The following is a 27,370-nucleotide window of genomic DNA, read 5'->3' as shown; positions in this document are numbered from 1 at the left end:
GAGAGAGATTAAAGCATTGCCTTTGAAAACAGGAACTAGGCAAAGATGCTATCACCTCTCCTATAGCAATAAGACAAGAGAAGGAAATAAGAGGTACCAAAATTGGCAGTGAGGAGGAAAAATTATCTCTCTCTGCAGATGATGTGACAGTCAGTATACTTAGAAAACCCTAAAGACTCAGCAAGAAAACTATTGGACATAGTTGACCAATTCAGCAAAGTGGCAGGATACAAGATCAACAAACAAAAAACAAGTGGATTTCTCTACAGTGACAAAGAGAATACAGAGCTGGAGCTAAGAAAAACAATATCCTTCACAATAATTACAAAATGAAATACTTGGGAGTAAATCTAACCAGAAGCACAAAGGATCTACTCAAAGAAAATTACAAAGCATTATTACAAGAAACAAAAAGAGACCTGGAGAAATGGAAGAATATACCTTGCTCATGTATAGGAAGACTCAATATTGCGAAAATGACAATACTAACAAAGGCAATTTATACCTTCAATGCAATCCCAATACAAATACCAATTACATTCTTCACTGAGATGGAAAAGGCAAACTCCAATTTCATCTGGAATGAAAAGAAGCCCCAAATAAGCAAACCACTCCATAAAATGAGAAACAATGTAGGAGGCATTTCACTCTCTGATTTCAAATCGTACTACATTGCCATGGTGTTCAAGACAGCATGACACTGATACAATGACAGACACATAAATCAATGGAATAAAATTGAGAATCAAGAAATCAGCCCATCTACCTATGGATTACTGATTTTTGACAAGGGGATAAAATCAGTTAAGTGGCAAAACAACAGTCTTTTTAACAAATGGTGTTGCCAAAATTGGAAAACTATCTATAAAAAACTCAAGCAAGATCCATATCTCATTCTGTACACAAAACCAACTCAAAGTGTATCAAGGACCTAAGACTAAAACCAAGAACTATAAACTTCATTAGCGAAAAGCTTGGGAGAACTCTGGAAGCCCTGATCCACAATATGAACAGTCTTCCAAGCATCCTGAAAAAAATCTACAGCCAGAAGAGGATAAAATAGAGGAATGGGACCTTCCAAGAATCAAATCCCTATGCACATCCAAAAACTTCTCCAACAGGGTAAAAAGGGAAGCCACAGACTGGGGAAAATATTTGGTAATGACATATCCGGTAAGGGACTTAGATCTAGAATTTATAAAATACTCGAGCACCACAACAAGATAAAGGCAAACAACCCAACTGAAAAATAGGCACAAGATATGAACAGATACTTCACCCAAGAAGACATTCAAATGGTGAAAAAACACATGAAGAAATGTTCAAAATCCCTAGCTCTAAGAGAGATGCAAATCAAAACAACTATGAGATATCATCACACCCCAGTCAGAATAGCAAAATTAAACAAATGTCCTTGCTATTTAGTACTTTCGAGAGGACCTCGACAATAGAATTTCCCAATGCAACATGTTTGGATTTTTTTTTTAAATTTTTATTTCTTGACTGCTGCTACCATGGGTGTTTTTGTGAATCCAGCTAAAATGAAATAGTGGATGATTCCAACCTTTTTTCCATTTATTATGATGCTGCCTATTGGTGCTGTGGTGAAGACTTTGGTTTTCTTCATCTTGAGATGTAAATCATACTAAAGGCTGTCTTTTTTTCCTTCTTCAATAAGTGCTACACATCCTCCTCACTTTCAACAAGCAAGGTTGTGTTAGCTGCACAACACAAGTTGTTGATAAATCTTCCCCCTATCCTTACGCCACATTCTTTTTCATATAGTCCAGCTTCTTGAGAGATTTGCTCAGACCACAGATGGAATACGTACAGAGAACTGATACAACATTAATGCACACTTTCCTAATTTTATATAATGCACTGTTTCCTTGTTCTGTTTGAGCAAGAGTGCTGTTGTTGTCTGCCATAACGTTGGAACTGACCCATAGTGGACCCTAAAGCAGGTTTTCAGAGGTAATAAATTTCAGAGGAAAATGCCCATCCTTCTTCCTTAGAACAGAGGGTGGATTCAAAGGTGGGGCATAATAAAGGCACTGCTTACTTGTTCCTTTGGGAGGCTCTTCATAGCATTTCAGACTTCGCTTTACTCTGCAACAAGGCTAATGTGCATTCAACAGCCACCAGTGATTTTTCTCCCCCATCCCTAAGTTTATCTTTGGGTTCCTGAAGCCCGTCTTATCTGCCTATGAAATTGCCTGGGAATTTGCTTCCCCCCAGGGAACTTTCATAGATGGGTGCAGAGATATGAAAGCTCTATTTCTTTTGCACTGGAAGAAGTCATAACTTGGGAGAGACTGGAGAACATTATACTGAATGAACTAACTCAGTCTCTTAAGGACAAATATTGCATAAGACCATTATTGTAAAAATAGAAGGATAACTAGTAAACCATGTATGGTTTACCCAAACGGGGAAGTGGTGGGAGCAGAGGGGTGTGGATAGGTAGGGGCAAAACCATAGGGTTGCACAATTTGGTGGGTGGAGGGAGGGAAGGGAATGGAAAAGATCCAGCAGGGACTTGAAAAGACAGGGTAATGATGGGCAAGGTTCAGTGGTGATTAATTTTATAAAACATAATCATGGGAATGATTGTATGAAACAAGATAAATGAAGATTTATGCGATACACAATGAATACAACTCTGTAGACAAACCAATATAAAAAATTTAAAACAAATAAACAAAAGTGAGAATTGATTATTCTACTCTAGAATTCTAGAGCACCCACTGGGATCAGGCTGAAGCCATCGTTTGCAGAACTCTGCCTGACCCTTGCTGGCTTCGTCCTCTTCTCTGACTTTGGTCACTGGGAGCACTTTCTCAGCACATTGTTCACAGGACTCCTCATCTCAATTTCTGTTTCTGGATTTAACACAAAATCACTGCCTCCCAAGGCAATTTCTTAAACATTCCACATCTGTGGTCCTATTGATCAAATGGCAATAATATAGAGGCAAATTTCATCTTGAATTCAAATAAAATTAAATGCCTCATGCAACTAATTCTTACATTCATTAATATTACAGACCCTTGAGATAGGACAAAAAACCTTACACATATAATCCAAACTTCCATTAGCTGCTGGATCTCTTCTATACTCTACCAAAAGGTTCAGCTATGTTGCTTTTGAAAATCCCTAAGGAGAGGGAACTGTCTGCTGAGATAGCCTGGTGTACCTCGTACAGCTTTGTACAATTAGATGGAGAGAAAACTTAAGCTTTCTCCAAGTCATCTCCAGCCTTGGGGGCCTATGCACTGAGTCCTTCTTCCCTAAGACGCTGCCTTTGATTCTACGATGAAAAGCCACCATGCATCTTTCATCTTCCCTTCTCCAAACTCAACAACTCTCCTTCAATCAATCATCTCTGGGACTTCAAGGCCTCTTCCTGTTTGAGTGCCTGCCTTTGAACACGTTCCAGTTTGTCTGTGGGGCTCTTAGAGTGTGTTGCCAGATCCGAATTCAGTCCTCTTGGAGGATAAGTTAACCTAGAACAGTAAAGATTGCCACCTCCCCACAGATATTATGCCCCGATCAGCATACTGTGCTTCTACCAGGAATCCATATCATTGTTAAGTGCTTTTCAGTGGACTATAACTCACAGTGACCGTATGCACAACAGATCAAAAGCCTTGCCCAAACCTGAATCATCTTCACAATCTCTACTGTGGTTAAGCCCATAGTTACACAGTGACTCATAACCACAGAGTTAATGGCTCATCTCATTATGGGTCTTCCTCTCTTTCAGAGACTCTCATCTTTTTCTGCATGGTGTTTTTTTCCAAGGACTGACCCCTCCTGATAATATGTTCAAAGCACATCAGGCCATGCCTCATCATGCTTGCTTCTATAGAGCACCCTGGTTGCACTTTCCTCCAAAACAGATTTGTTTATTTGGTAGTCCATTGGATATTCAGTTCTCTTCACCCATGCCACAACTTAATAACATTAATTCTTCTTTAATCGTTTAACTTTCAGATACATATCAAGCAACTGAAAAGACCTTGACTTCAGTCAGGTGCACATTAACTTTTAAACTGACATCTTTGCTCGTCAGCATTTTGGAAAGGTTCTTGACAGCAGATTTTCCCAATGTGATACATCTTTTGATTGTATTAAAATCATTGGTCACTGGACCAATAGGCAGCATCATGACAGATGGAGAATAGATTGAGATTGTCAATGACTTTATCTTACTTGGATCCACAGTAAATAAACTTGGTACCAGCAGTTAGGAGATTATGAGATGCAATGGGAAGTCTGCAGTCAGGGACCTCACCAAATTATTGAGAAGCAACGATATTACTTCGAGGACTAAGGTGCACCTGATTAATACCATGGTCTTTTAAATATCACTTGCTATGTATCCAAGAGCTGGACAATGAATAAGGATGACAAAGGAAAAATTGATGCCTTTGGGTTGTGATGTGGGAGGAGAGTACTGAATAAAAGAACAAACAGTTATGTCTTGGAGAAGGTGAAACCAGTTTACCCCTTGGAAGCATGGATGGCAAAGCTTTGTCTCACATATTTTGGGGCATGTTGGCTAGGAGGGGTTATTCCTTGGAGAGAGACATCATGCTTAGAACAGCAAAGGAAAGGAAGACTCTCAATCAGGTGGATTGACATAGTGACTGCAGAAATGGGTTTGAGTGTATCAGAGATTGTGAGGAAGGCACGGGACAGGACAGGGGTCAGACCTACTGTTTATAGTGCAGCAGTAAATAATACTTGATGACATCTAATAGCAATCATAATAATACCTATTTTGATTTCTAGCCTACTGCTACCATGGGTGTTGACTATGGAGCCAAGTGAAATAAAATCATTGACAACTTCAATCTTATCTCCTTCGTTTATGGTGTTGCCTACTGGTGAGGATTTTCATTTTCTTTGGGTTGGCAGTGCAACTCCTTAGCCACTAGGCCACCAGAGCTCACTCCCTCCGGATTTTCACTTTCCTAACTTTGAGCTCTAATCCTCAATATTTAAGAAACAAGTGATGCCTTTGAGGGGAAGACTCTCAACCAGGTGGATTGACACGGTGATTACTGCAATGGGCTCTTGTGTATCAGAAGGTGTGAGGAGGGCACAGGATAGGACAGGGTTCAGATCTGTGTTCATAGGGTCGCTATGGGTCATGCTCAACCAACAACAACCACAACAATTAATTCAGTCAACAAGTTCTTTGGTATGTTGCTACCCCATTGTTCCCTTTGCTAAATTTTATTCGCTTCCTTGTTTTTAAATCATAATTTATATTCACATGTGTTGTTTCCCTTCTCTCTTCTCCATCACATTATTATTTGGGCCCCAAAGTTGGGGTTTCCTTTTTCGCATTAAAATTTATATTAGGATATTAGACCTAGTGTTCTGGTCCACATATACCTGTAGACTCCCTTGGTCCTATTTCCTTCTTCCCCAGCCATATAGAGATATGTACACTTCCTTAACTGTCATTCATTAGATTTGAATTCATGTTGCTTTTGAATCACTGGGGGTTGAAATTAAGGAGATTTTAGTCTTTTTTTTCTTGGGGGGAGCGGGTAAAAAAAGTGACAAGACAGTATGGCTCTTTCTATTACATGTGCTGCCGGCAAAGAGTGGTGAAGGACACAGGCAGGGAGGAAACTACGCACATCCTCACAAAGGCCATCTCGCTACATTTTTCCTCAGAGAATACAGACACCTGCCTGGGTATAATTGCAGGCTCTGTTCCTTGGCAGTTGCTAATCCAAACTGTTTATTCCAAACACAGCCCCCAAATTGCCTAGAGCACAACAAATATGTGCATGTCTAGGTGATTTGCTGAGGAGCCCCACCGTTCAATTGTTCTGGCACTTCCTACAATCACTTCCTTGCTCACTCCCAAAATAAAAAAGGTGGTGGGATGAAGCCTTTCTGAATACAGAATCTTGCAGATGGATTTTCTAAAGCCATTGGGTTGCAACATCCCTGCCTTCCAAGCACGCTTTGCCTTTGAAGGTGATAATGGAAGTGGAAAGAGTATTATTTCAGTTACTCCCTAAAAGGGTAGTGCCATGGAAGAAAGGTCTGGTGATCTACTTCCATAAAGACCAAGGTCAGGACAGCTCTACGGAGCTCTGTAACTCATGAAGTTGTACTGAGTCAAGACCTAACTTGGTGACGGGGGCGTTTTTCTTTCTTCTGTTGTGGACCTTCTTCCTCCTTCAATCTCTGATGTTCTTATGGAATGAGAATACATGGTTAGGCTCCAGCACTTCTGAAGGCTCCCAGGCACTCCCAAGTAAAATGCTTCCCCTGGGTACATGTGGACAGATGTCTGACTCACAAGTCCACCCGGCGTGCCATGCCATAGTAGGAGCAGGTTTTACCCTGAAGAAGGGGCTTCATCAAGCCCATGCAGAGCTTGAGTCCTGTGATTCTGCCTCAGTTCTCTGCAGGGGAGCACCCTCGGGATGCTCTGGTGGGTGCTGTGAGGTATGGGCCAGGTGCGAGGATTCAGCACTCACCTGGGACCGGCCTGTCACTGGAGTCCTGTTGTTCAGCTGCAGGAGTCCATTCAGCCCATCTCGGTAGAGTGTGACCGTGTGCCAGGCCCCCAGCTTGATCTTTGTCTCACTTGTGAGGATGGCCACACCAGTCCCACAGTTGAACCTGCGGGGGACAAAAAGGGAAGGGATAATCTTGGGCCAATCAGCTCATTAGCCTCTCAGAGTTCAAGTTAAAGGACTAATATGCCGAGCTGTCTGCTCTGACACACGGTGGATTCAGAGCTTCCTTCCCTGACAGGACCTCCCACTAGCTTGGGTTTTCTTTATTTAACCAGCTTAGAAAGTGCTAGCAACTGTGGCCCTCGTCTCCTCTCCAGAGACAGTTTGATGCGGCGAATTAGACAGAGTCATGCTGCTTTCAGCCATTTCTCTGGAGACTTCTCCCAACTCCCAAGCTGCAGGCTGAACAATGTCCTTTCTCTAATTACGGTCAGCTAGTAGCCCTTCAATCTGTGCTGAGCTGGACCAAGTGTGGTCCCCACAGGTGGGTCCACTTGGGGCAAGATATGGGCAGAGGACAAGTAGGCTCAGGTGGTGGTGTTTTCCTCTGGACAGCTGGAGGCATGCAGAGCACCATGCCTGACATGAACTTCAACCCTTCCTACTCACCTTTTAGACTTCTCCACGCTGTCTTCACAAAACACTTGCAGTCTGCTCCCAGAAAGATGATAACCTAGACAGTCCTCAGGATAGTTCTACTCTACCACACAGGATCACTATGAACCTGGAATCAGCAGCACCTAACATGCCCAAAGTATGTGAGATAGAGTGTCACCACCCTTGCTTCTAGGGAGCATGCTGGTCTCACTTCCAGAGCTCCCTTGACTGGTTGTCCTTAAAGAGGAGAAATACACTCCAGTCTTGGTGACCCAATGGTTAAGTGCGTGACTGCTAAGTGAAAGGCTGATGGTTCAAGCTCTCCCACCAACTCAGTGGGCGAAAGATCTAGTGAGTCTAGAAAGACTGCCATGTGGGGTCTCAGTACACCAGAAACACTTTGATGGACCCCAGCAACAACAACAACAACAACAACATGCTTCCATGAAGGTATTTAAAATACCTCTGTGCAACACTGGTCACAGAAAATCACACATAAGCTAATAATAGCTTCCAAAATTGTGTTCTGAGAGAAAGGATCAAGGCACAGAAGATAAGCTAAACCAGGTACTAAATTGAGCCTCCATAAACACTTCCCTGCTCCCTACGTCTTGCAGTCATATTTACCAAGCAGAAGATCCTGGTTCTCTTCCACTATATCCACTAAAACTCCAGGAGAGAAGAGACATCTCTTTTGCTCAATACTATACGCCCAGATGCCCAGCTCCTTGAACAGTTTCTATTATACTATGTTGTTGTGTACCATTGAGTCGGAACCAACCCATAGCTGACTGTCTGCTGGGTTTTCAGAGGCATTTAATCACATGTGAGGAGACTGCCCATCGTTCTCTCACGAAGCAGATAGTTGGTGGACTTGAGCCGCATGCCTTCAGGATTGCAGTGCAGCCTCTTGCCACTAGGCCACCAGAGCTCCCATATTATAGAGGATGTGCAATCTCCTACCAAGTGGTTAACTGCCTCTGAAAACCCACTGGAGGGTCAGATATGGGTCAGTGCCAGCTCGATGGCACACAACAATAGCAATAATAATGCTAAGATACATCAGAATATTTAATATATCTACCAATATGAATATTACACACACACACACACACACACACATTATACTCTATAGGCTCAACTAAAAAACAAACAAACACAAAAAACGCTGCTGAATAAATACATGGTTTGGATCAGCCACCACCAAGTTAAGATGATATCAACTCATTATAACCCCATGTGTGCAGAGCGGAACTGCTCCACAAGGTTTTTGTGGCTGTGAGCTTTCAGAAATGGGTCACTAGGCCTCTTTACCCTTGATACTTTAAAAATACTAACACTAATACTAATACTAAAAAATAATAATGGAGATGCAATTTCAAGGATTTAGACTGCCAGTCTGGGTTCGTAGGCCAGCCACTAAGCTGTTTATGTCCCTGAGGTCTCCTTAACACATGGATACAAGATTCCAGATGTCAACTGTTTACTACATACTGCTGCTCTAAATATTTAGTAAATGGGTCACCATCATTCCATGGCTTGGCTGTCCCATGAATTAAAGATGAGGCGTTCTGTTATCTATAGGTTTACAGTCTTGGGAACTCACAGGAACTTTAATCTATTTTACAGACCTCTCAGCTTAATGGTAAGGAGCTGTGCTGCCAACCCAAAGGCAGGTGGTTCAAAGCCATGAGCTGCTCCACTCTCATGAGCTTAACTGCTAGTTAAAACCTGCTAGTGGGTCAGCTATGTGTTAGCTCCTACTTGATAATAAATAACAACAACTGCAGGAGCAGCATCCACTTCCTAAACAACATGCCTCTGGAAACTATAAACTTTGATAAATGACTATAGTTATAGAAAGGCTGCAAGCCTTTTGTTCATAGAGTCACTATATGTCATGCTCAACTTGACAGCAATCAACAACACAACAACTATCCTATATGGTCACTGAGATGTGGAATTAACTCAACCTAATGTTGTTACAACCAGGCTGCTCCTTGGAGTCAAGGATTCTGAAGCTTCATCTGACATATTTTGGACATGTTGCAATGAGGGACCAGTCCTTGGAGAGGGACTCCAGGCTTGGGAGGGTGGAGGGACAGCGCTGGAGAGAAAATCCCTCTATGAGATGGATTGGTTCAGTGACTAGGGTAATGGGGGTATGTGTTTTGGAGACAATAAGGTTGGCACAGGATAGAGGAGGGTTTAGGGCTGTTGTACATAAGGTCACCAAGAGTCACAAACAACTGGTTGGCACATAACAACAACGTGGTTGTTAGGTGCTGTGAAGTTGGCCTATGTGTGTACAGATGTGCTCGTGACTAAGTGTACAATGGAAACACTGCCTGATTCTGCACCATCTTTCCACTCACTACTGTGCTTATGCAAGCTTTTGAAGGCACTGCTGTGATTATAAAAATAACAACTCATGACGAGGATGAAGCCATCGTGGGCTTGGCAGATGTTACCTGAACTGGACTGTGCGCCGGATGACAGCCAGTGACATGAAATCCCCACGTCCGTGTTCACTTTCCCCGCAGTACAGCAGTAAGCCGTCCTCAGCCTCCGCCTGTTATCACACAGACAAGATCCCAGTCAACCAGCAGCCCCTCCCGGTCTGCAAAGCGCCATCTGGAGATGCTCAATATGAGAAATGTGAGCACTCTCCCTCCACTGTCACATTAAAAAAGGGGCGAGAGCCTGGATGCCCACCATTCACAGGGACCCAGGTCTGGCTGATTTCCAGCAATGGAAGCAGTGTGTGAGGTGTGGTAGGGCAGGGAGGTAAAGGAGCCCCCACATATGACCTTTAAGTTCTTTAAGTGACTTTGTGGAACAACCTATCGAGCTCCTGGAAATCTATATGTGCAGACCACAGTCATAGAGAGGACAGGACTCAGGCCCAGAAGACTCTTCCCAAAGAGCATTCCCCCCTCCTACTTAGTCTTGTTTACATCCTTTTCTCAGAAGGCACGTCAGTTTGTTTCTTTCTATCAGGAGAACAAGACAGTACAGAGACTAGCTCATGGGCTGGCATGGTATTCATCCAAGCTTGCTCTCCTAGAGCTGGTGGCCTAGGACCCCTTGAAGACAAGTCATCTCTTGGACACTCAACCCTCTGACCTCAAATTGGACTTGTTTGCAGATTTACAAAATCTTTTGAGCTCTCTGCGATGACCAGCAGAACCATTTACCCGAAAGACTTGACTAGTTTCTGATCTGTGGTTCATTCGAGTCAGAGAGTATTTAGTGAGCCTTCCTTGTATTCCAAGGCTGTGAAATAGTAATTTTTTCCTATGCGCTTACTTAATCAGAACATTGAGCACAGACATTTGGGTTCCCATTATAAAGGGAGAATGCATAACAAGAGAATCCATGATTTCTTCTGATATCTGGGCTGAGGAAGAGTCATTATCACAAACAACACTGGTAGGGTCCCAATGTTCTCACTGGAACTTACAGGCCAACCAAATCTGAATTTCACATAGAGTGTGACGTTCCTTCAATGACTCCTTGACTGCGTGGATGTGTCTCCTACCCCTGCCATCTTGAGGATGGGTTCTGGGTAGGCTCCATGTTATATTGACCTTTGATTTCCTCCCTGTTTCCTCTGTCCTTCCTTCTAGCCAGTGTCCAACCAGCACTCATTAAGCAATTCATCCTCTTACCCTAAATTCAAGCGTAATTTGAAACGCTTGGTAGGAGTTCTTCAGAGGTTCAAAAGTTACATAGGAATGGCCAAAGAACTGGGGATACTGAATGGCAATATCTGAAAAGGAACAGAAACACAAAGAGAGGTTTCACATCACTAACTCTTCACATCATCAAAAGCAAACATCAATATACACATTGCTTGAAAAGGCCTGAGTGAAAACCCACATTAAGCCACTCAACCTGGTGTGCTATCTCTTTTACTTTGTATACCCACTCTTCTCATTCTTTGAGACTTAGAGCTTTTGAAATCTTTAGGAAGAAACTGGATTTTGGAGATTGGCACTTACTTGCCTGATAAGAAACCCAGTTATTCCTGACCATTGATGCTCTCTCTTCAGCTTGACTTCTGTGTGACTGAATTTGGTCCAATTTCTATTATGATGTCCCCTGTGTACACCTCAGCTGATTTTATTTTATAGATAGATTGTTGTTATGTGCCATCAAGTCACAACCAGCTTAAAAGCACATCGTTTAGTGGATTTTCTGTTATTGTTCTTAAGAGCCTTCGAGTCAGAACCAACTCATAACTAACCCTCTGATGGGTTTTCAGAGGCTGTAAATCACAAGGGAGGAGACTGTCCATCTTTTTGCCAAGATGCAGCTGGTGGATTCAAACCACAACTCTCTGGGTTTGAAACTGCTTACCATTAGGCCTCTGGAGCTCCAGAGGCCGTCAGTTATACAGGATGAGATCACCCATCCTTCTCCTGAGGAACAGCTGATGGGCCCAACTATCTGTTTTGGGGTTGGCTATGGAACTCCTTACTCACCAGGCCACCGGAGTGCCCATCAACTTCTCCAAGGTTCTGCTGGGATGCTTTAATGATAGGAATAGAACCGCTGCCTAGTGGTAAGAAGTAACACTGCCAACCCTAAGGTACACAGTTTGAATCCATCAGCTAAACCACTGGAAAAATCTGGACAATCCTGTGAAATGTAAAGCCTCTGAAAACCCATTGGAAGGTCAGCTATGCTCCAACTCAGAGAAACACAACAACAGCAATAACAACAGCAACAACAACAGCAACGACAACGCTTCATTAGAAGGGCAGTTCTGGTGGCCAATTAGTAAAGAGTTGTGCTGTCAACCCAAAGGCAGGCAGTTTGAATCCACTAAATGTTCCTTAGGAGTTTTGTTGTTAGGTGTCATTGAGTCAATTTCAACTCCTAGTGACCTTACACAATAAAGTAGAACTGCTCCATCGAATTTTCTAGGCTTTTAGAAGCAGTTCCGTAGGTCTTTCACCTAAAGAACCATTGTTATTGTTAGATGCTAACAACACCTAATATTCAACTATGACTCATAGCGACCCTACAAATAGATTGAAACCTTGCCCTCCTCACAAGCTCCTCCATGCTCAAGCCCGTTATTTCAGCCACTGTGTCAATCTATCTCATCAAAGGTCTTCCTCTCTCTTATTGACCCTTTCTTTACCCAACATCAAACCACCAATCTTTTGATTGGTAACCAAGTGTGCTTAACCATTGTGCCAACAAGGATCCTTGAAGGAAGCACGTTTCAATTATAAAAGAGACTTCTGCCTCCAGTTGGTGGGGAGGGGCACCCAACCCAACACCATGTTCTTTTTCCCCAGGGAACTTACCTTCTGAGCAGCTCTCCCCGCCTTTGCCCAGGTTGCAGTGGCATCGTGAGCCCCCCCAGGTGTAGTCATTGACACAAAAGCTGTCAGCAGAGCAGATGGTCTCATCGCAAGACATGTCAAAGAGCCTGGGCATCATATCCACACGCGCCTTCTTACTCTGCGCTGGCGTGCTGTGGGGCGGCACTGCAGTCGTAGGGAGAGATGCTAAGGTGGGACCAGCAAACTCAGAAGTACCCTTTGAATTAGATACAGAGGGCATCTTGGTTTCCACCACAATCTTCTTATTCCCTCCTTTGGTGGCAGGAAGTGGCTTCACCTAATGCCAGAAAGATAAAAGGGATCTGAATGAACACAGAACGCAGTGGCTTAGCTGTGGATGATACTTTGATCTTGAAGATACAGTCACTTTTTTTTCTGAATATTTTAAATTATAAGCATTGTATTTTGTATTTTTATGGCTTATAGATTTTTTACAGCATTTTCTTTCCATTTAATTTTCCCCCATTTATTCATTGTTGCACATTTTCCTCCCTGACCACCTGTCCCCCCAGTTTGTTTTTCTCTTTAAAAAAAAATTCTTTCATTGTTATATAATCCCCCCAAGTCCACAGTCCACTTTACTATGCATTTTTTTCTGTAATCTTGTCATGATTATATTACCAAATCCTATATTCCTTTTAAATAATTATCTCCATCATCTGTTTCAGTGCAGTATATATTATTTATCCCTCTTTTCTTAGGTTTCCTCCAACCCTGATGTCAGTCCCGTTTTACAACAGTGGCACTATATAGTATTTGTCCTTTTGTGACTGAGATATTTCACTCAGCATAATATTAGCAAACTAACTAATTTAAATTTTAAGTAAAATGTTCATGGAGCATTGACTAAATAGTTTGGTAAGAAAAGAACATGCTGTGTTTAGAGCAAAGACTTTGTGTTACCTCCTCAAAGGAAATATCCAGGTCTAAGTCATCTTCAAATCCATCATCGTCATCACCGATGCCCATGTCAGTGATATAATGGGGTCCATAGTGGCCGCTCCCCGCTTCCTCAGTGCCTAAACAAAGCAAAGCAGCACACCTCGGTTAGTGTATATCTTCTCTTCATTTTCTACTCTAAAAGTGTGGTCCTAATCAGAGCTGTGTGGAATGGACCCAAATCTACTGCAGATATGCATGGAATTCACAAAGCTTGACTCTATGAAGAAGAATGTGACATCAGGACTGGAGGAAGACTCATCAACAAGTTGCATTATGCAGGTAACACAACTTGATGAAAATGAGGAGGATATGAAACACTTGCTGCAGAAGATCATGAACTACAGCCTTCGATATGGATTACATCTTAACAACCAGAAGACAAAGACAACAGGCCTAACAGTCAACATTATGACAGATGGAGAAAGGAGTGAAGTTGTCAATGATTTCATTTTGTTTGGATCAACAATCAGCATTCTTTATACCAGCAGTCAGGAAATCAGGAGACATATGCTGGGTTTGAAGAGGTTCTGGCACTAGAGACAATATTGCAGATACCAGATGGATCTTAGCAGAAAGTAAAGACTACTAGAGGAATGCCTATTTGTGCTTCATTGACATGCAAAGGCATTTAATTGTGTTGATCGCATCAAATTGTGACTCTCCTTGAGAAGAATGGTGCTCATGTGAAACCAATACTTGGACCAGGAAGCATTATTCACAACAAAGCAAGGGAACACTGCATGGTTCAAAATCAGGAAAGGAGTGCATCAGGGATGTGTGCTGTCTCTGTACCTTTTCAATCTATAAGCAGAACAGATCATTCAGGACTCTGGGCTTTATGAGGAGGAATGTGACATCAGAATTGGAGGAAGACTCATCAGCAAGCTATGTATGCAGATGCTTGCTGGAACTGAGGAGAATCTGAAGCACTTGCCCCAGAAGGTCAAGGACTCTAGTCTTCAATATAGATTGAGGCTGAACATTAAAAAAACAAAGATTTTTTCCACTGGGCCAATTGGCAGCACCAGCGACAGATGGAGAAGAGATTGAGGCTGTTAACAGATTTAGCTTTTTTGACTCTATAATCAACACTCCTGACATCAGCAATCAGGAAATCAAAAGATGAGAAATTCACTGAGAAATCCGCTGTCAGGGACCTCTCCAGAGTACTGAGAAGCAATGATGTCAATCTAGAGGTATCTCTAGATGTTTGATCGAGGCCATGATATTTGCAATTACTTGTTACTCATCAGAAAGCTGGATAATAACTAAGGATGATAGAAGAAGAATTGATGCCTTTGAATTGTGGTGCTGAAGAAGAGTCTTGAACATATCATGGACAGCCAAGAAAACAAATACATTTATCTTGGAGAGGGTGAAACCAAGTTTCTCTTTGGAGGCTAGAATTTTGAAGCTCTGTCTCACATACTTTGGGCATGTAGACAGAAGGGACTGGTCCTTAGGGAAGGACATTATGCTTGAAAGGTTGGAGGGACAGTTCAGGAGAGGAAGACCTTGGAAAAGGTGGATTGATACAGTGACTAGGGCAATGGAAGTTGGCGTGCCAGAGTCAGTGAGACTGGATGAGGATAGGGCAGGCTTTGGAACTGTTGTACACAGGATCATTGTGAGTCACAAGTGACTTGACAGCACACAACAACAATTGCTTTGGGAAAGTCTTCTGCCAGGGACCTCTCCAAAATGCTGAAGAATAATGATGTCAGTTTCAAGACTAAGGTGCACCTGATTTGGGCCATGGTCTTTTCAAACACCTGCTATGCACCCAAGAGCTAGACAATGAATTAGGATGATGGAAGAAGAATTGATGCCATTGGGTTATGGTGCTAGAGAAGAGTATGACTATCCTATGGACTGTCAAAAGAGCAAACAGGTGTGTCTTAGAAAATGTGCAGTTAGAGTGCCCCTTGGAGGTAAGGATGGTGAAGCTTCATATTTCATACTTTGGACATGTAGCTAGGTGAGGCTATCCTTTGTAAAGAGGCATCATACTTGGAAAGACAGAGGGTCAGTGAAGGAAAGGAATAATCCCAATGAGATAGATTGACACAGTGACTTGAGCAATGGGTTCTAGTATGTCAGAGATGACACAGGATAGGATAGGGTTCAGGCTGACTGTTTTTAGGGCCTCTACGAATTGTACTCAACTCAGTGGCACCTAGCACCACCACTACATGGGGTGCAACAAGAGGAGGAAGCAAAAATGACCACAATGTATATTCAAAACACATCAAATAACAATATTCATCTCATTAGTCATCATGGATGGATACCACAAAGACCTGCCATTTTGGAAAGACAAGACAGGCAGCACTATGAAGTTAAGCACTCTATAATTACCAAGGATGGAATCGGTGGGATCCTTTATATACCACCATTAGATGTGGAAAGCTGAAGTTTAGCCAAAATATTTATAAGTACTTAAACTATCTAACAATATTACATGCAAGCAAAACTGTGTTGAAAATGATTAAAAAAATGGCCAGAACATTGACAGGGAACTAAAAATGACTGAAATAGTACATTGACAGAACTACCTGAAAAACAAGCTAGGTTTAGAAGAGGCCATGGCAGTAGAGTTATCATTGCCAATATCAGATGGATCTTGGCCGAGAGCAGAGAAGACTGGAAAAAAAATGTCTGATTTTCATTGACTATGCAAAGCCATTTGACTGGATCACAACGAACTGTGGCTGACCTTGAGGAGAATGGGAATCCCAAAACACTTGATTGTGCTCATGCAAAACCTATAGTTGGACCAGGAGGCAGTCATCAGAACAGAGCAAGGAAACACTGCATGGTTCAGAATTGGGAAAGGAGTGTATTATGGATGTGTCTTGTCTCATCTATATGTAGAACAGATCATTTGGGAGGCTAAGCTTTATGGGGAACGTGGCATCAGAACTGGAGGAAGACTCATGAACAAACTACGTTATGCAGATGACATAAAATCTTGTTTGCCAAAAACACGGAGAGCCTGAAGCATTTGCTGCAGGAGGTCAAGAACTGTTGTCTACAATATGGATTCAAGACATCAGGACATCAAGAAGACAAAGATTCTCATCACATGATAGATGGAGAGGAGATCAAGAATGTTAACAATTTCAGTTTGCTTGGCTCCACAATCAACACTCTTGGCACCAATAGTCAGAAAATCAGGTGAATTGCATTGAAAATCTGCTGTCAGGGACTGCTTCAGGGTGCTAAAGAACAACAATGTCACTCTAGAGGCTAAAGTGTGTTTGATCCAGGCCATGGTCTTTGCAATTATTTGCTATGCATCAAAGAGCTGGACAATGACTAAGGATGACAGAAGAAGGATAAATGTCTTTGAACTGTTGTGCAAGAGAAGAGTGTTGAATATTCCATGAACTTCCAAGAGATCAAACAGATTTGTCACAGAGAGGGTGAAACTAAGTCTCTCCTTGGAGGCAAAGATTTTGAAGCTTTGTCTCAGACATTTCTGGGCAAGTTGCCAGCAAAGACCAGTCTACGAGAAGGACATAGTGCTCAGAAGGGTAGAGAAACAGCACAAGAGAGGAAGATCTTGGATGAGATGGATTGACAGTAACTGAAGTAATGAGGTTAGGTGTGTTGGAGACAGTGAGACTGATTCAGGATAGGACAGCCTTCAGAGCTATTATGCATAGGGTCTCTAAGAGTCATTGGTGACTTAACTGCCTGTAACAGTAACAATAATAAAATAGACAAGTATTTACACCTTTTGATGCAGAAATCTGAACCCTAATTTGATCAACCTAGAGAAACTCTTGAACATCTGTGGCAGGAACATATGCAAAGCAAGTCCACAGTACCATTTATAATAGCAAAGAATATCCAATTTTCTATTTAAAGTAGCTATTTAAATAACACCCTGCGCGTCCATCAACAGGACAATGAATATGTGAATTGTGTATTCATGCAGGAATAGGGAAAATAAATGAATGAGAATTTAACACATCAACATCAATAAATACACATGACATCCTGCAAAAAAATGCAAGTTTCATAAGAACCCTCCACTTTGATACCATTTACATAAAAATCAACTGCAGGAAAAACTTACTATGATATTCAGGCATACATAAATGTACATCATTGTAACAGACTAATGAACCTAACAGCGGTTAGTGTCCAGAAAACCGTGTGAGGGATGGTGGTATTAGAATTGAGAAAGGTAGACAAGGGAGGAATGCCTGACCTCACATGGATTGATTTTGTGTCATTGATGTTGGTGATGGGGACTTATTTCCCTTCTGGAGTTAGTGATGGTCAATGATATTCCTACGCTGTCTGCACTCTTGTTTTTCTTTTACAAAATAGACACTATTCCTTCTCTATGCAAAAACACAGATAGAAAAATGGAGCTGAGGAAAGAGAGTTGTGGGGAATTGTTTCTGAGGCATGGAGTTGCTCTTTGCCCTGTTGGCCAGAAATTGCCTTAATCAGGAAGGTAGAAAGGTGGCTGGCAGCGGACTCACACAGGCACAGTGAGTGTCCCCAGTGTTCAAGTACATCTAGGAGGAGATGAGATAATAGAGTAGAATGACACTCTCACATTTACCCATCCACGGTTCCCCAGGTTTTATTTGAAATAGACCTTCTGTCAGTAAAACTCAAACCTGCTCAGATCAGAATCCCACCTGCATGCACATTCCTTTAAGTCACCTTCATCCAGCCAACCCAGCTGTGTGCCAGATGTTTTCATGCAAAAGTCAGACAATGCTTCCTTCCCTCTTGTCTCTCTTAATTTCTCTCTTTCTCTCTTTGTGTCTCTATCTCAAACAATCAGAGTTATGGGATTTTAGAGGAAAGGATCCAGGATGTTTGTTGTAATGCGTATGTGTAGAAGGAGGATTTTCACCTTGAGGAAGCTGTTCTCTACCTCCTGGGAAATTTCTTGCCAATCTTGTGTGTACTGTCACCAGTGGCAAGATTTACTCCCTAAAATATATATTTATCTTTTCATACGTTCCCTGTAAAACAAACAAAACATCCCAAACCATCAATGTCCCCTGACTGCTTACAAGAAAAATTCTCAAGTCCTTGGTCCAGAATTCAAGGACCTTCAATTGTCACAACTCTTCCTTTTCTCTCCTGTTCTCTGTCTTCACATTGATTGAAACCTCCTGCCACTTACCTACCTAAGAGATGATGTTGTTGGGTCCTTACCTTAAACATTGCAAAACCTTACAACAGGCTGCAAGGTAAGTGTGATTAATCTCACTGGATAGTCAAGGAAATGGAAGCTAAGGGAGTTTTAAGTGACTTTCCTAAAATCGAAGAGCTTGCAAATGCCTTAGCCTAATAGTGCCTCCATTTCTCACAATAACCCAGGCTAATAAGCATTTCTCATTTTTAATAGGGAAGCCTTGAGCACAGAGAACCAGGCCCAGCATGACTCAAAGGGACAAAAAAAAAAAAGGGACCTAGAATCTACACTCGTGTCCTTGTTTTCTGACAACTCCACCACCTCAGACCTCAAACCCATGGCTTACAGGTCAATCTCACGCATGTGTTTTTTAAGTGAGCATGAAATGTACAGTCCGAGCCAGTGATAAGAATTCTCCCAATAGCCTGGGGTGGTTGTAATTAAAGTGCATAACTTATCTCTTTTTACTTGGCACTTTGTTAATTAGCAGAAGGGAACATTAAAAAGGAGACATTTATTATAATAACCAGAAGAGTCAAACCACTGGCTGAATGCAAAACAAGGCCAGGGGTGATTCTACAAAAAGAGAATGTAATTAACAAAAACACACATTTCCATTAATAAACTAAGGGTGATGTGAGTGAGTTCTGGTGGTGCAGGCTGTAGGGAGTTGTGTTGCTAATCCAAAGGCTTCTCTTTAGAGGTTCAAACCCAGGCAGTTGCATAGGAGAAAGATGGGAAGCCTCCTCCCAGCTGATTCACAGCTTCTGAAAACCTGCTGGAAGGTCAGCTCTAAGTCAGTTTTAGCTTCATGTCAATGGGAGTCTGATGGGATCTTTTTTTTTTTTTTTTTTTTTAGTTTGATGGTGTTTTAGATACTTGTAGAAAAATGAACACATTTCATTTTATAAAGACCAAGTGTGAGTTTTTATGAGTGTCACTCATTTTCTTTAAAGAACAATGTTTTCTATCATGTCAATATGATATCGTTGGGAATATCCCTAGGCACCAAGCTCAAATGATGCCCTTTCTATGAAGATGGCACTGAAAGTGAAGATGGAAGCCCCTGCCCCTCCCAAACTGAATCCAGTGCAAAAGCATTAAAGGCTAAGAAAGTAGTCCTGAAGGCATCCACAGCCACAAAATTAAGAAGAAAAAACCAAAAAAAGATCCACATATCACCCATCTTCTGGCGGCCTAAGACACTGAGACTCCAAAGGCAGCCCAAATACCCCCAGAAAAGCGCCCCCGGGAGAAACAAGCTGGACCACTATGCCATCATCAAATTTCCCCTGAAGACTGAGTCAGCCATGGAGAAGACATAAAATAACAACACAAGTGTGTTCACTGTGTATGTCATGGCCAACAAGCACCAAATCAAATAAGCTGTAAAGAAGCTCTATGACAGTGATGTGGCCAAGGTCAACACCTTGATTAGGCTTAATGGAGAAGAAGGCCTATGTTCAACTTGCTCCTGACTGATGCTTTGGATGCTACCAACAAAATTGGGTTCATCTAAACTGAGTCCAGCTGGCTATTATCTCTCTCTGTCTCTGTCTCTCTCTCACACACACACAAGACAAACAAACAAACAAACAAAACAAAACAAAAACCAAAAAACCAAACACCAGACCAAAAAACCCAAATGATAGGGAAAAGAACACAGAGAGCTGCGTGACTTTGGGCAAATTGCTTGCTCTCTCAGAAACTCTTTCACTTTCCAATAAAATGCAGAACAGAAGTAAAATTACATTTGATGGCCTGTGAGAGTTCCCAACCTTGACATTCTGTGACTCCAAAGTCCATGTACCTGATGTAGCTGTATATTAGGCATCTGTTATATATCAAACAAAGTTTGAAACAGAAACTCCTAGGAAATTCCTTTTCTTAAGGGACTGGAACACCCAAATGAAGTCGTTGAGCATGGATGTTCCTTGCTCTCAGGATTGTAACTTTGTGGTCAATATTATGAACACTCCTGGAAGATGGAACCTATTATCATTTATCAGAAACCACCGCCATCGATCATGGATTGAAGGGTTGTGCCTCTGAAATACATGTATGCTATACTCTTCCATGATCTGATACAACAAATAGTTGCAAAGGATAAAGGTGGCATGCAACATTTAGCTGATCCTTGCAAGCAAAGTTTCCCTTTTATCTGTTACAAGAGAGTCCGCTGTCAAGGAAGGACCTTTTCCAGAGTGATCAAGAGCAACGATGTCAGCCTGGAGACTAAAATGCGCCTGATCCGGGCCATGGTCTTTGCAATTAATTGCTATGCATCTGAGAGCTGACATAGATAAGCATGGCAGAAGAAGAATCAATGCTTTTGATTTGTTTTGCTGGAAAAGAGTTTTAAACATACTAAGGACTGCCAAGAGAACAAACATGTCTGTTCTGCAGAAAGTGAAACCAGGGTACTTCTTGGAGGCAAGGTAGCTCTATCTCACATACTCCTATAGCTAGGAGGGGGCCATTCCTTGGAGAAGAACATCATGCTTGGAAGGATAGAGGATCAGCACAGGAAAGGAAGACCCTGGATGAGATGACTGACACAGTAACTGTGGCAATGTAGTCAAAGACTGTGAATTTGGCTCAAAATAGGGCAGGGTTCAGAGCGACTGTTGATAGGGTCTATGAGTTGTGGTCGACTCAATGGGACAAAACAACAGAGATTAAAGGGGAGATAAGTAAGCCTGTGGTAGGGAAACTCAATAGCACCAAAACATAATTACCAGGAGCAGAGTGCATCGTTTCAGACCTGTGTCCCTGCACCAATAGCTCCTTGACTCTAGGGAAGGCCAGGCCACATGGAGATGTCCAAAGAACAGTGGGCCGAGATGCTGAAGGAAAAAGAACTTTCTTCCCAACCAGTAGCGAAGGCCTTTCCCTAGGGCTGGGATGTTGAATTTGGACTCCTAACCTCCTACACCATAAGAGCCCTGGTGGCCTCACGAGAAAAGACTTGTGCTGTCAACCTAAAGACAAGTGTTTCAAATCCACCAGTTGCTCTGTGGGAAAAAGACAGGCAAACTTTTCCTGTGTGACTTATAACGGGAGGGTCAACTATGGGTTGGATCTGATTAGAGGGCACATAATAAAATCAAACTGTAAAGGAATACATTTCTGTTTGCTAAAACCACGTACTTGTGGCATCTCTGTTACAGCAGCCCTAAGTAGCTTTGAGGCCATCCAGACAGATCATATTTTATTTTCAGGCCCTTCTCATCTATTAGTTCATGGTAAGGGCAGGAAGGCTTATTTCCCCTCTTGAGGTTCCAGGCAAAGGAAGAGATAGCCCTTCAACAAGTGAGCTCCTAGCTCCTTTTTTTCCTCTCTAAAAAAATGGAGACACCAGCTTAATTTCTGAGTGGAAGGCCTTGGTACACTTTTCTGAAGCTAATCTATGGAAAAACAAACAAACAACAAAACCAGTCCCTGGGTGACACAGTGTAGTTCACGACTCTTTACTGAGAGGCTAACTGTTCACATCTATCCAGAGGCACCTTGGAAGAAAGCCCTGGTGATCCACTCTCAAAATTTCAGTCACTGAAAATCCTATGATGCGCCGTTCCACTCTGACACATGTGGAGAGGCCATGAGGGAGAACTGATTCCACAGCAACTGTTTTGGTCCTTTGGGATTGATCTAAGGCCCCGGTGGAGGGAGGAAAGAACTGGGAAAGTCTCATCGCTTCTGCCTTTTCTCTCCCACTAGATCAAGGGGAGGCTGAGGGGAGTGACTGAGGGAGTTTGACTGCTCTGAAACCCCAACTTTCCCTCATGTAGTTGTCTCATTGTCTGGCTAGGCAGGTGGAAGTTAACAAACAAATTTTGGCACTTACAATATGCTATCTTTTCCAACCTAGCCTTTATCATATATAATATCATATATCATATAGCAATATAAATGCTACTTGGCTCTTTATCTGCTAAGCGTTACCTCGTTTTCTCAATAAATTTACAAAAAGAGCAAAGAGGGGAAGAAAAGCTCACTCATTGTTCTTAAGATGGAACCAGCTCATGGCTAACCATCCGCTGGGTTGCTGAGGCTGCAAATCACTCGGGAGGAGACTTCTCATCATTCACACTCCTCAGCTGCATAGCAATGGTGTCTGTGAGAGAGAGGGTCAAGGGCATGGATCTGGACCATGCTCAGTTGGATAGAATATAGAGTATCCTGAAGGTGAGTCCTTTCAAAGACAGACAGGACTTTGCAAGAGCTAGCCCACTCCAGCCTTAACTCACACCAACTTATTCCTTCTCATGCTGCCATCAACATCCATGGTAGCAGCAGTAAAAAAAAAAAAAACAAATAAAAAATCGAAAGATGTGTTGCTTTGGGAAAATGAGCTGTCAAGGAACTCTCCAGAGTTCTAAACAGCAAGGCTGTAAGTTTAAAGACTAAGGTGCACTTGATCCAAGCCATGGTCTTTCTCGTCTGAAAGGCCCATGACTCTGAAAGTTTGACAATGAATAAAGGAAACTAGAGAAGAATTAATCCCCTTGAATTGTGGTGTTGGTGAAGACTAGTAAATATTCCACGGCCTGCCAAAAGAACAAACAGATCTAACTTGAAGGAAGTGAAAACAGGGTGTTCTGTAGAAGAAAGGACAGTGGAACTTTGACTCATTTTCTGAGGGCATATTTTCAGAATTTCCTAGTCCTTTAAGAGAGACATCATGCTGAGAAAAGTGAAGGGTCAGAGAAAGAGAGGAAGACCTTCAATGAGATGAACTGACACAGACTATCAAGGTTATAGAGTCAAGCATATCAGAGACGGTAAGGATGGTGTAGGATAGGGGAAGATGCAGACATGTTCTTCATAGTGTTGCCATGAATCATAGTTGACTTGAGGACACTTAACAACAACAACAGGTTGCTTCAATCACATTGGCTTACCTTTCCATTTCTCATCCATGCCACCTTTTTTGCTGCCCCAGGGCCTTCTCACATGATGTTTCTTATACTTTGAAATCTTATCTGTAGGTCTTTGCATTTGTAGTGCTTTAATACTTTTGTGCAGAACTGCTTTCTTGGGAAAGGGTTCCCTGTCCCCCAGGCCCTCTGCTTTTATGCTATCACCACCCTCTCCCCTCTCACAGCTGTTAGTTTAAAGAGTTTTCTCTCAGTGGGGATGACTTCCTAAATGTGATTCACTCACAAGAGTCTCAGTTCCTTAAGGGGAATCACACTGTCTATTCTGGTTCCTGCTGTGCCATCAAGGAACACAGCTCACTCTCGGGCTGGCACGGGGTGGGAACTCACAGAATGTATGTGTATCCAAACGACTGAACTTTTGGATAAGTGTAGGCAAATAAAATGACATGACAGCACCCTCATCTGGGTTCTTAATGACAAAGTCCAGACATGAGAAAAACCATACAAGAAGTTTGAAAGCTGTTAATAATTCTTCCCAGGATCTTAAAGACTTATTTTGTAGAGTTTTCCTGGAGAAGAATCCAAAATCAGAGCCCTGCTGGGGATGATGTTCCAAGTGGCTCTGTCTGCATCACATCACTCTGACTTGGGCCAAATGAAGTCAAGTCAGTCCAGCCAAAGTTCACTGAACCATGATCCATGTTCATGTCTACGGATAACTACAACTTAACCAACTACCACAACTGGTATGGAAATCGACCCAGCAGGATGCATCATAATTCAGCTATTCCAACTCCAGCCCTCTTGTTTCACCCACTTCTGCTGTAACTATAAAAATGAAATACTTGTCCTTCTTTCTATTAAACTGATTCCAACTCAGAGCAACCCTCCATTGGATTTCTGAGGCTGAACAACTTTGTGGGAGAAAATTGTTCATCTTTCTTCCAAGGAGAAGTTGGTGTATCCAAACTGTCAAACTTTTGGGGGTTAACTGCTCAACATATAACACTCGACACCACCAGAGCTCTATCCCTCTCATCTGCTGTGACCCTATAGCTCTGAATACCGCCTTATCCTGAGCCATTCTCACGGATTCTCACACACCTACCCCCATTACTCCAGTTACTGAGTCAATCCCTCTTATCCACAGTCTTCCCTCCACCCTTCTAAGCATAATGTCCTTCTCCAATGACTGGTCCCTCGGGGTGGTGTTTTGATAGTTCACATAAATAACATACAACCGGAAGTCTGTTGGAACATCGCTTATGTCTTGACGACAGACATAGTAAAACATCAGTAGTTGTTACGTGCCATCAAGTCACTTGCAAGTCATAGTGACCCTATGTACAACAGCTCTGAACCCTGCTCTATCTTGAGCCAACTTCATTGTCTCTGCCACATCTACCCTCTTTGTCCCAGCCACTGAGTCAATCAATCTCATCAATGATCTTCCTCTATTTGTTGTCCCTTCACCATTCAAAGCATGATGTCCTTCTCCAAGGATTGGTCCCTCCTGGCCACATGCCTGAAGTATGGAGCTTCAAAATCCTTGCCTCAACAGATCACCCTGGTTTCATCCTCTCCACAATGGACCTGTTTGTTTCTTATCAGTCCACGGTATATTCAACATTCTTCTCCAGCACATAAATTCTTCCATTATCCTTAGTCACTGTCCAGCTCTTTGACGCATAGCAAGTAATTGCGAAGACCATCACCTGGATCAGGTGCACCTTAGTTTCTAGACTGATATCATTGTTCTTCATTACTCTGGAGATGCACCTGACAGTAGTAGATTTTCCTAATGCAACTAGTCTGTTGATATCCTGGCTGCTAGTGCTATGAGTGTTGATTGTGGAACCAAGTAAAATAAAGCTGTTAACAATCTCAACAGCTTCACTGTCTATCAGAATACTGTCAATTTGGCCACTGGTGAATAGTGTTATTTTAAAGAACAGACATTTATTGGCTCACAGTTCAGAAAGATAGAAGTCCAAGTTCAGGGTGTGGCTGTAGAGGCATGCCCTTCCTTATCTCTCTCAGTGTCTTGTAATGGCCAGCAATCCTTGACACTACTGGGTTTATAGACACATCCATTCCATCATCTGCCTCCCTCCAATTTTGCCTATGTCTATTCTGCTCTTCTTAACCCAGAAGAGAATGGATTTAGGATTGACTCTATACTATACCGCAAGAAGTGATCAGGAAAAACAAAAGAAAAAAAATGTATTTTTTTAAAAAAAATCTTATATTTTACAAGTATGAAGGTTAGAATTTCAACATATATTCTGGGAGGAGGGTGAACATAATTCAATCCATAACACCATCCTATTCTATTCTCTCTGGCAGTGAAGGGCCTTGTGATGGCCGAAATTGCAGCAGCTGCATGCATTCCTAATTGAAACAGATGACACTGAACAACTCAATCAACTCTGTTTTCTAGGAAATAAATCAACTGGGTGCATGCTGAGAGGCAGGGGCACAGAGCTGGGCTGGATCCTGCAGATCACAGGGGAGGCCCGAGACGTGCTCAGCACCAGCCCCGGCAGTGCAGGGACTCACGGGACTCGTAAGGACACTCGTGGGCTTCTTTGCTCCTTTCACCCCCCTAGAGAATCCACATGAGTCCACATGATCATTTTCTTCACCACTCCCCCAATAAACCTAACTAATCCCTGGGTATATTTTGGGAGAGTTGGAAGTGAGTTTGCTGGAGAAGAAGAGTTCTAAGATAATGCTCAGATATTTTGTTTTTTCTCCTGCTCATCATGCTCCATGAATCTGTTATTTGAGTCTAAAATGGCACCCCAGGCACCAAGTGATTTCGAGGGAAATCAGCTCAGATCTTCTCTGTCTCCAGTTATGTGCAAATGTGGGCACACAGAGGAAGTGTTAAGTCTACATAACCCCAGAGAGAAATAGATGAGGGAAAGAACTTCTTAGAAGGAATATATGATTAAGTATCATTTGTATCCTAACAGTCCAGAATAAGAGCTGCATAGAGAAGTGGACTGGGGTTGGGGTGGGGATTGTACAATAAAGAAAGAATTTTATTTTTTTTCCAAAGAGAAAAGCCAACCAGGGGGGAGGGGCAGAGAGGAAAATGTGCAACAATGAATGAATGAATGAAAATCCAAGTTCTCTATAAGCTTTTATTAAAATCTCAAATAAAAAAAAAAGAATAAATTACCATAATAAATGACTTAGGAGTAAAACTAATGGAAACTTGTGAAAAAAAAAAAAAAGCCACAAAAACTCTAACACAAATATCATTGTTTCTTTCTCCCACAAAACCTCTCTTTTTAAAGATGATGGGGACATGGAAAGTTAAGAAGAGGGCCAGAAACCAAAGGGTTACGTACCTGCTTCCCTGCTACCTCCAGACTGAAGAGAGAAATAGACATAGCCTCATGCGAGATAGGGTGCTCTGGTGGCCTAATGGTAAGAAACTGTGCTGCAATCTTGAAGGTACATGGTTTGAATCCACCAGCAGATCTGAGGGAGAAGGATGAACAATCTCCCCTTGTAGGATCTGTTGTTGTTATGTGCCGTTGAGTCGACTATGACTCATAGCAACTCTATGCACATAAGCTCTGAATCCTGCTCTAACCTGGGCCAGTCTCACTGTCTCTGACACATTTACCCTCATTACTCCAGTTACTGTGTCAATCTATCCCATCCATGGTCTTCCTGTCCTGTGCTGGCCCTCCACCCTTCCAAGCATGATGTTATCCCCCAGGGACTTGTCCCTCCTGGCCACATGCCCAAAGTATGTGAGATAGAGCCTCAAAATCTTTGCCTTTAAGCAGCAGCTTGCCTTCACCCTCTCCAAGACAGACCTGTTAGTTCTCTTGGCTGTCCATATAC

The 27,370-nt window shown here is 42.4% G+C and overlaps 1 protein-coding gene across 1 annotated transcript in view; it reads right to left on the bottom strand.

The window, feature by feature from the left end:
- The window catches only part of EGFLAM (EGF-like, fibronectin type III and laminin G domains), a 195,487-nt gene that overhangs the window by 62,661 nt on the left and 105,456 nt on the right, over nt 1-27,370 (bottom strand). Inside the window, exons 7-11 of the mRNA XM_006889542.1 lie at nt 13,415-13,530; nt 12,473-12,788; nt 10,823-10,923; nt 9,623-9,723; nt 6,513-6,657 (exon numbers count right to left, since the gene is read on the bottom strand). Of these exons, the coding sequence (XP_006889604.1) occupies nt 6,513-6,657; nt 9,623-9,723; nt 10,823-10,923; nt 12,473-12,788; nt 13,415-13,530 (779 nt within the window). The remainder of the gene's footprint in view (nt 1-6,512; nt 6,658-9,622; nt 9,724-10,822; nt 10,924-12,472; nt 12,789-13,414; nt 13,531-27,370) is intronic.

Source organism: Elephantulus edwardii, unplaced genomic scaffold, assembly GCF_000299155.1.
Source record: "Elephantulus edwardii isolate Elephantulus edwardi_28Jun2011 unplaced genomic scaffold, EleEdw1.0 scaffold00079, whole genome shotgun sequence".
Classification (NCBI taxonomy): Eukaryota; Metazoa; Chordata; class Mammalia; order Macroscelidea; family Macroscelididae; genus Elephantulus; species Elephantulus edwardii.
Note: the sequence above shows the minus strand (reverse complement) of the source record. Positions and strands in the feature narration are given on the sequence as shown.